The 10,001-nt window shown below is 36.5% G+C and overlaps 1 protein-coding gene across 3 annotated transcripts; it reads right to left on the bottom strand.

Annotated features, from left to right (window-relative positions):
• Window positions 1–766: 766 nt before the first annotated feature.
• Window positions 767–8,204, bottom strand: LOC113323123 (protein TRANSPARENT TESTA 9-like). Of its 3 annotated transcripts, none has more exons than XM_026571389.1 (20): window positions 7,965–8,204; window positions 7,373–7,424; window positions 7,216–7,292; window positions 7,000–7,133; window positions 6,703–6,799; window positions 6,558–6,615; window positions 5,796–5,904; window positions 5,583–5,703; window positions 5,290–5,476; window positions 4,665–5,017; window positions 4,214–4,302; window positions 4,055–4,116; window positions 3,608–3,670; window positions 3,310–3,450; window positions 2,852–2,957; window positions 2,695–2,769; window positions 2,533–2,582; window positions 1,935–2,091; window positions 1,684–1,850; window positions 767–1,243 (listed from the first exon to the last, which is right to left on the bottom strand). In XM_026571389.1, the coding sequence occupies exons 1-20, from the start codon at window positions 8,033–8,035 to the stop codon at window positions 974–976; spliced, it is 2,439 nt and encodes an 812-aa protein (XP_026427174.1). In that variant the 5' UTR covers window positions 8,036–8,204; the 3' UTR covers window positions 767–973. The 3 variants fall into 3 exon arrangements, 2 of the variants coding, with proteins under 2 accessions (XP_026427174.1, XP_026427175.1); XM_026571390.1 differs by having other exon boundaries at window positions 7,000–7,104; XR_003347445.1 differs by lacking the exon at window positions 767–1,243 and having other exon boundaries at window positions 1,935–2,104.
• Window positions 8,205–10,001: the final 1,797 nt, after the last annotated feature.

The raw sequence follows: 10,001 nt of genomic DNA, 5'->3' as shown, positions 1-10,001 counted from the left end.
ATAAGTAGCAAGAATAATCAAAGATTCATCTCTGTATGTGTGAAGTATACAACATACAGATTTGCAGACGCATAACAGAGTACAACATTTAATGATTCCAAACCAAATAGTTAGATTCCATTTTAGTTTATTTATCAACAAAAAAAAACACCTAAATACTAATTTTTGGCATGCACCTGCGTTGGCAGTCTCTACAGCCTTTGACTTCGTAGTACAATGATCCGTTTCATTAACCGTAATTAATACCTCAACAAGCACATAGATGCCTCTCAGCATGCCACACAGAGAATGGTTCCTTATTCTGCCACTCACACACTAGATTTGGCCTTTGGGATAAGACAGTTCCACGTAATAGTAGAGGGTAACAACTAGGATTGTCCACAGTATTAGTTTTCCTACTGCTTCTGATAACTAATGCTTCTATAGAATCTATACCACTAACCAACTAATTCTGAAAACCATAATCCCTACCAAATTAGGATAATTCCAGAGAACAGTTTCTGGTTGTTTGTTGCCCGAGTCATTTGTAAATTGAGTTTCAGCTATTCAGTGTATCAGGCTTTTGTTTTACTTTTGCATTCTGTCAAGCTGTGACATCTAGCCTCACTTCTCTTTGTGGTACGCGTAATATTATATGGAAACTCTGTTTTACTCAATATTGCTAACGGCAAGTTAATGGTTAGACGTTAGTACATCAAGTGTTGTCAGTATCTACAGCATTCCAGAAGTTAAGTCCACTAAAGAGTTTCAATTCCAATTAATTTCAACCGGGACCTTAAACCCTAAGTTTTATTTTGACAAAGAATACTTGGACAAGACATGTTTGTTTAATTACATAGTTGAATGTATCACAAATGAATAACAGAATAAAAGTTATGATACATCTCAAAGGTAAATACAGCTACAACTTGCTAAACAATGATTCATACTGAAAACATGAAACAAAATTTTGCGTGCAGGTTTACGCACCTTATTAATCCGACGAGTTCTTGGGAGAATAGTTCTGGAGAAATGGAGCAAGCAATCGCTCGACTGAGGACCGTTGTTTGTCGAGCTCCCTTCGAGTCAACAACAAAGCAGAATCACAAATCTCGGTAGTTTGAAAGGCAAGGGTCCATCTTCCATCCACCACATTATTGGCGCCAGTAAAATCATTTGCTCCAGCTTTTTTTGCATGGACTCTTGGATCAAACTCTCTTATCCGTAGATGCAACCATGTTGAGTGCTCATCATCTATCTTTGGCTGTTGAATAAAACAAAATCCAAAACAGTTATATACGAACATGTTAAAGCTGCAACACCGAAGTACAATAACTTGACAACATTGGGGAAATCAATTGCACTGAGAAGCGACATATCCATTCCAATTTTGTGTGTAGCTTATGTATCCATCAGACTTCTATCCCAAGTTTACCACATATAAAATGCTGTTCTAAGAACTACCACTGAACTTGCTTTCTTACCCCTAAAAATCTGACATCTTACATCATTTCTAACATTTTTTCCAGCATTCAAATCAAACTAATTGCAGACAAACGCAGAAACGTGAAAATCCGTATGTAATGACCAATCTTGCTTTGCATGAAATATATGTGAAACAACACTTGTTATCAGACTATAAATTTGTAGCAGATGAGCTGCATTTATGTTATATACTAAGTGCCACCACAGGAAACAACTTACACTCAACCCAGCCAGCGGAGCAACAGCAATTACAACGCCCTCATCACTATCTAAGGAAAGTTTCTCAGCGAGAAGTAACTTTCCAAATATTCCTTTTGCCACAGGTATCAAGTAAACATCCTTCACTTCCCTTTTCGAAAAGGCAATTTTGCAAGGAATACCTGGACCTGAGTAATTCTCAAAAACAGTTAAAACTTAAAAGAATGATCATATGATGCACCTATAGTACAGTAGAAGCAACAAAGACTAACCTAATCCAGTCCGAGTTCCATAAGTTGCAGAATGAATATCTATACCATCTTCCTTATCTAGAGTACCCTTCAAAGCACTTCTTAGTTGATTCATGTGTTCTTCTTGAGTATCTCTTTTAAAAATGATAGCCTCGAGTTGATGCCAAAGTACAAAAACCTGAAACTCGGTCCTTTTTAGAAATTCATGAAATCACTATATGACAAGAAACTCTTCGATGCAATAAACAAGGACAAAACCAGTATGAATCAATGCGGACCAAAACAAATCCTCAAATTAATCTGCTAGGTCAGGTTTTTTCCTGGATGCATAAACTAGATGTTACTCTTACAGTAAGGAATAAGTAAAGTACAAGGGTTGACCTATCAAGTTTTGCTGAAGGAATAAAATAAAAACAGAAGTCATTGCCTGGTTAAGGTGGTAGAACTATTGCAAAGTGTAAACAATTGAAACTATGCTCTGAGAGTAAGTTATCTTTTGTGGATTGTAATTGGGAATGCATCTGTGCAACGGGATAAAAGTATACAACACATGGACACTAAATTCACTGTTGTGCACTACGGAATGGGAACATATTAAAGGTAAATATAGTATACATACCTTGACTGCATCAACCATCCTTTGCCAAGCATGAGAGGAAGACATACTACCTGCCATACAAAGAAAAAATTTATTGAGTGCGCTGATAAAGTTGAGCCAGAAATCCAGCAATTAGATCAGGAAAAAGACATCAAAAGCAAAGCAAGTATGGCATATGCTGACCTTCAGGTAAATGGTCATGCGTGGAAACCTCAAGGGTGAGAAAAGGATCTTTCAACCCTGATGACTCCGCCAAAGCTACAACGATATTACGACGTTAAAAACAATGTTTCCAACAATGTTCAGTTGAATTTTGCAGTTCGCAAAAACTACTATGTACCTCTCGTACACTTTAGCCATTCGATTTCTACAGTGGTTGGGATATAATCAGACCAGCAACCATTGAGCTCTTGCGCAAGTCCTTCCCTGGACTGTTCATATGAAACCTACAATGTAAATTTTGTTGACCTTCAGCAACACCGAAAACTCAAACGAGTACATTTAAGGGCCAGACAGCTTGTCCTGGTGCATCAATAATTTTATTTCTATTTTCTTTCGTCTAGTTCTGAGTTGATCCATGACAATATGTACTAATGAATGAAAAGATGAGCTGTATCCAAGACAGCATCTGCTTCCGTGTTCTCAAAATCAGAACTCATCAAAGTCTCTCTCTTTCTCTTCCCTTATTCTTCACATGTAGAGGGTATACAAACATTCGAACTCATCAAGTATACCTATCTTTACTCATCAAAAAGATTGATAGAATATGTAAGCATCTCAAACTAGTTCATGCCTTACATTAAAAAGATCAATATCATGCTCTGTGAACTTTGTATCGTGGTATCTTAGTAGCTTCCCGAGAACCCACCCTATGTGCCACCGTGTTGATATCGAGAATGGTGGCTGGCTCACCAAAACCCTTAACAGTGCAGTCAAAATCTGTAAGATAGCATGCAAGCTAATCAGGGGTTGAAGATCAAAAGAAGAACATATCAAGACAGCCAAAAAGAAAAATATGCTGGGTTGAGAATGAAATAATTGTGCAAACAAAGAGTTAACAACGAACATATTTAACATGACTTGTGGTGTTGAATACCTTGGGCATGTGTGTGGCAAAGATATTACCATCCATCGCACGTTGAAGCAAATTGTTAGAAGACTGCGGTGAGAGATGACAAGTATATCTTGTGAATAAAGTGGTGAAATCTTAAGAGCTACATCTACCTTTTCAATTCTCAAACTGAAAGAAACCAGCAATTTACTTATTGTCAACAATCCGAATTTTCATCATATAAGATATTAATTTATCCAAATGAGGTTAATCCAGAGTCAAAGACTTGTCAATGGAAAGAATTCCTTAATAAGGTAAAAATCACTTTGAGCAAAGAGCAGTTCTTGCTGACTAGGACATGGCAACCAAGATAAGGATCTACGGCCTATATCCCTCTAATGGAAATAAAAGGTATATTATTGTTTTTATCAAAAAAATTGAGATATCTAATTGATTACATGCAAGCAATTGAAAATGCAAAACGCTATATACCATCTCTTGCCCCGTATTCTTATCAGCAAATCCCAAAATAGATGATAGTGAACTATCAAGATCTGCAATCATTTCAAATAAGAATCAAAGATCACATTGGACAACCCCTTCTTAACTAAGTACTAAGGAAATTTATCAAAAAAATAAAGAGAGAATTACCTTTGTGTTCGGATAAAATAATCAAAAACATTAGGAATGCAAGCAATATACTGATATTTTCAGATAGAATTAACGAAAGTACGTCGTTCCTGCGAGTGAACAAATTCCCAATAAGAAATAAGACAAGAGGTATTTCTTATCATTTATCAACTAAATTGCATCTGTGCTTGCTTCTAAAATTTCCAGAAAATTTGTTATATTCCACAATGCTGTTAGTTTCGGTCTCAAAACTGATAAGGTCGTAAGCGGATACATGAAAGGGGTTAAACACACTCAAACATCTAACTAATGCTTAGTAACTCATGCAACATTTTGTCTAGCACACAGCATTACAACCTAAATTCGGGTGACAACGATAAGTGCTCGTCAGTTTCATGATTCAGCTATATTGCTATTACATATCAATAAACACAAATCATATAAGATATGCTCACAGAAAATGTATACTAACCTCTCAACTGAAAATTTATCCAGCAGACAGCTAGCGGTACCAGTGCGACAGGATATGTACTCTGATAGTATCCCAAATAGATTGGTCTTGCTTATGTTTTCTGCTCCTTCAGCCTCAAGAAAAGGAACTATGACTTCTTTAATGTCGATTAAATACTCAGCGAAGTGATTAACAGTGTCTACATTAATCATTGCGCCCTCATCACTGTCACCCTTCTCAATAGTACTTCTCGCAAATGAGAACATATAAGAACATAAGAGAGCAATTGCAACAGAATTAACTAGCTCTCTTCCATCAACAACTTGAAGAAGACGACAAATTACGCACAGAGATGTGATCGAAGATTGTGAGCCCTTGAAATAACAAAATAAAAGATATTTTTGAGCACATTAACTGTAAGAACGGATGAAATACATCCAGCTATTGTATGTGAACAACATAGATAAAAGAAGCTATATAACAACAGTACCCAGATAGACATAGACACACATAATTTCCAAGATTCCATGTGTAAATAGAAAGTGGGGTATCCATGTTACGCGGAAAAGAAGAGATACATTCCATCTAATACTTAAGTTTTACACATAAAAAACTATCAAAAAAAAAGGTATCAGCATGAACTTACGAAGTTCTCACTCGATTGCAGCGGTAGCAAAGCTGGTAAAACTAATGATCTGAAAATGTTTTCAATCATCAATCTACTTAAACCGGGCTGACCAATTTTGAGTATATCGTTAAAGTAATAAAGATCATTTACAACTAAATCAGTTCCCATCTGCAGCTGATTCCTTATCTCACGCGTGCAAGAATCCCTACATCAAAGTAAACTGGTGCTTGAGATAGAATCTGATTAAGTTCAGCCCAATATTCTATCCACCAAAGAACATCTAGTCCTCTACGATATTAAAGGAGGCATACATTGTAGTTCTTACAAGGGAATCGAAATGGAGGCATTGGTCCCTTAAGTGTAGCACCAAATCTGAGAAATATTCTGAGGCTGGAGGAGTCGTTAAAAATGCTAATACCATATCATCGCACGCTGCACAAGTGAAGAATCGATCTCCAAGGTTTACAACAGACATATATGTTCAATGGACAAAGAATTACAAGACCACAACACAAGACCCATACCATTGTAAACATTGAGGGTTACTGCACGTATTGCTATCTGAATCATCTTTTCTTCATTGCGTGCGAATTTAAGTGCCTCACTGTACAATGGGAATGAGACTACCATATCCTAGCAGTTGGAATAGAAAGGAAAAAAATCTTGTGAGTCACTCTCAACCAGGGCAACAAAATGATGCATAATTCAGAAGCATAATGTTAAATAATTCTAATTTCCTAAATTACCTCCACAACAAACTTTAGAGAATACTCTTAAAAGGCCATTGAACGTGCCATTTTGAATAATATAAACACTAAAATAAAAGTTATGCACCTAAGCTAGACAGACCAAATGTTCATAAAAAGTAACTTTGTGAAGGCTGGCTGCCCAATCTTAACAAGGACAATATTTAAGTCATAAATCTGAAGTCTGGTGCTTCAAATGTTAGCTAGTATGCTAAACAGTCACTTATATACCTGCTTAACCTTATATTTTCTTTCTTCCCTCCTCAAATCTCTCACAGCAAGCCTAGGTATCCCCTTCAGTACAGCATATTATGACTTCCCTAAGCCCAACTTCACGTTGGGTAGAGCTTGGATGGAGGCCTCCAAAGTTGGTGGGGACAGCTCCCAATATACAATAACTTAATATTAATTCTCACAATCACATCCCTTACCCCAGATTTTACAAAACAATAATGTACAAACTAGTTATGAAGTTATAGAATCAGATACAACATTGTGAAAAGCGTACATGTAAGTATGTAACATCAGAGTTCCGCCTACCTCTTCGACGTTCACGAGAAGATATATAGTTTCTCTATTTAGTTTTCCGCTAACTGTTCTAATAAAAGGAATAGAAACGGAACTAGTAAGAGACCAAGTTAGAACCAAAAGAGAAGAAAATTTAACGAAACGGCAGCATCACAACCTTAAAAATGATGCAAAATAGGAAGCCAAATCCCCAGTGTCAAACTTAAACGGGTAGAGAATGATGTTGTTGATATATCCGTTGCTGAAACAATAGTCTGCAGGATATAGAAGTGTTATATAACCTATTCATGAACAATAGACCAAGAAGTCAATGTTGACCAAATGAAGAAATAAGATATAATGACAACGGGGTAAAGCACACATGGAAAATGTAGAAAGTAATAATGGTAAAAAAAAAAAAAAAAAAGGTAGCACCGATATAAAAACCGATGAAAATTAAATGGTAGCATCTTACAAATTGAATTCTCACTCTCCAAATTTTGGATCAATATGCTTAGATAGTGAAGCAATTGCACCTCAATGCTGGAATTTCTACTGATCTTTATTAAACGAAGAAACTCTGCTAAAATTTGATATTCCATGAAACATCTGTCACCAGATGAATGATTATCGTCATCAAATTATAACAAGGAAAATTGGATAAATTTCCTTTAGAAAGATAAGCTCTTACTCGAAAATTGATGCATCATTTTGGTCTCCATAAGTAACTATTTCTACAATTGCCCCCAACATATCCATGACAGAGTCCTGAGCAGGAAACAAGAAGAGTTATCGTGAAACTCGTACTTCAGCACACAAGATGAAACTTCAAAAGTAAACACGGTTACCTTATTGAGCTTGTTCACAACTTTGATCTCTTGCAGTTCACCAATTATGTACCTACATAGGCAGGGAAATAACCAGGAATTTTCATAAGACTAACACCAATAACTGTTGATAACAGAAAGAGCATTATCCAAAAAGAAGCTAAGAAAGACATCATAAAATCACAAACTCCTATAGCATATCCAAAATCTCGAGTCATTAACTACTATATGCAGCCTTAGTTATACATCTTAAGAATGGTATCCTGAACCTCTCCATATGAGCAATGCTATTCGACCTATGGATTTTTCCGGACCATCATGAGAACATATTAGGTTAATCACAAAAAGAGCATTCATGCACCAAGCAAACACAACTTGATTTGTGGCAGCAATTTGTCAAAACGTACAGTGGGCATGAGTTGGAAAAGATGGTTTCGGGAATCAGAGAAAATTTCCTGCCTAAATTGATGTAATACAGAAAAATAAATAATATAAACCCCAATTCAGATATTCACGAGAATTATCGAAAACTAAATGATCCAACATAAGATGGATTCGGAACCCTAGAACTGAAATTAGGGAAAGAAGCTAATAATTGAAATTTGCTACATACTTGAAGTGTTCCAGAGAGAAACGATCGGTTGATCGCCAAAAGGGTACCCATGAAGATCGATCGAATGACATTGGAGACAGAGGAGTTTGGTGAAGTGTTGATACAGAAAAATAAAAAACTAAGTGAATATCTGTAGATCACGCTTATAAAGTAGTCGTTGTTGCCGCTACTGGGCAGTTTGGTTGAATTTTATCTGGATCGATAAAAGGCAGTCAAAGTTTTCACTGTTGCATATGACTCCGTGACTCCATTTGCTTCTTGGAATAATGATCGGTACTTCAGCTAAAATGGAATTCAAACTATTAGGATCATAATTTTTGTTAGCATATTCCCAAACCGTCTAGGCCTAACCCAATAGCGCCGCAAGTTGAACGGTCAGAGAACCCACCCCACCATTCACCCGGGGTTACGATTTAATCCCCCTTTTAAAACGGGTATATTAATTATATATCCCTACTTTTAACACCCTATAAATATATCAATATATCGTTATTCAATAATAATTATGCCCCTCCTTTTTAATAACCTTATCTATTTAAAATTAGATAACCTTAATACTCTCACTCATATAATATTTTTTTTATTTCAAAATGGAACAAATTTCTTCCTCTCCCACTCCACCACCACCACTAGCACCACTACCACCAACATTCAACTACCATTCCACCACCACCGTTCAACGACCATCACCGTTCAACCGCCACCACCACTCCGTCACCACCACTAGTCCGCCACCACCACTAGTCTGTCGTTGCCACCACCACTAGTCCGCCGTCACCGTCGTCGCCGCCGTCACTGCCGCCGGTTTAGATATTTTTGTATCAACAGTAGTTGATCAAAAAAAAAGGATCAACAGTAGAAGTTGATCCATTTAGGGGATCAACAGCAATAGTTGATCCAAAAAAACAAAGGATCAACAGTAGAAGTTGATCCAATTTAGGGGATCAACAACCACTGTTGATCCCCAAAATTGGATCAATAATGAAAGTTGATCCATGTAAATGGAGTGAACTTGGCGTGAGTCGAACACGCATCATCTGACATGGATTCAGTCATGCTGCCATTGTACCACAAGTTCAACATTGGAAGAAAATTACATGATTTCAACTATAAGCATGATTATACTTATCCAAGGAAATATTGTCAACAATAGGAGTTGAAAGGATCAACAACAGTAGTTGATCCCATGAAAAATTGGATCTACAACAAGAGTTGATCCCATAAAAAATTGAGTCAACAATAGCAGTTGATCCAATAAGTTGGATCAACAACAGTGGTTGATCCCGTAAAAACTGAAGTAAGTAAGTTTAGTGAAAGGACAATTGCTATACTTGGAACACCATCAACAAATGCAACCAAAATCACACCCAATCTCCACCACAATCACAATCAAATTCCACCACCAACATCACCATAAACATCCAGAACCATAATCACAGTTTTAGAAAATAAGAATTTAATCATATACAAAAGCTCCAAAATTTGTAATCACAATTAAACCACTATCATTCTACCGTCAGTTTCTTCATCGTCAAATGTAATAAGGAACATACTTGATGAATAAGTTGATAGAATTGGTACGACCAGGACACTCAAGCAATTTTTAGGAGAAATGAAATTATTAATCATTCATGACTTTGAAGAACTAAATTGAAGATTATGATTAATATCTTCTCCTATTTCGGTTAATGATACATATTCAATATTATCATCACATTTAATTAACCAAACGCGACACGGATCCAGCTACCACCACGAATACATCACGAAAAACACCAACCTCCACCACTACGGACCCTATGAATCCACAATAAAGATTAAGATTTTCGAAATCGTAAAATTAGCATAAATTTCAGATCTGAAATTGAAATACTTTCGATTGATTTTAATCTCAAATCTAAATGGTGGCTATCAAAACGGCGGTGATGGTGTTGGTTATGGTGGCGGAGATAGAGATCGTGGTGATGGTGGTTGCAAGGATGAAGTTGACGGTGGTGCGTTCGGTTTATTTTAACGGGAGTGCATCAGAGAGGAAGT

This window comes from Papaver somniferum, chromosome 11, assembly GCF_003573695.1.
Source record: "Papaver somniferum cultivar HN1 chromosome 11, ASM357369v1, whole genome shotgun sequence".
Lineage (NCBI taxonomy): Eukaryota > Viridiplantae > Streptophyta > Magnoliopsida > Ranunculales > Papaveraceae > Papaver > Papaver somniferum.
This window is presented reverse-complemented; position numbering and strand designations above follow the sequence as displayed.

Bases quoted from the DNA above. Each gene is read 5' to 3' on its own strand.
- LOC113323123 (XM_026571389.1), bottom strand. From the start codon at position 8,035: ATGTCATTCGATCGATCTTCATGGGTACCCTTTTGGCGATCAACCGAT. The intron at 4,117-4,213 runs GTAATTCTCTCT...AAATGATTGCAG, and splicing joins TATTTTATCCGAACACAAAG to ATCTTGATAGTTCACTATCA. The intron at 2,583-2,694 runs GTCAGCATATGC...TTTGTATGGCAG, and splicing joins GCATGACCATTTACCTGAAG to GTAGTATGTCTTCCTCTCAT.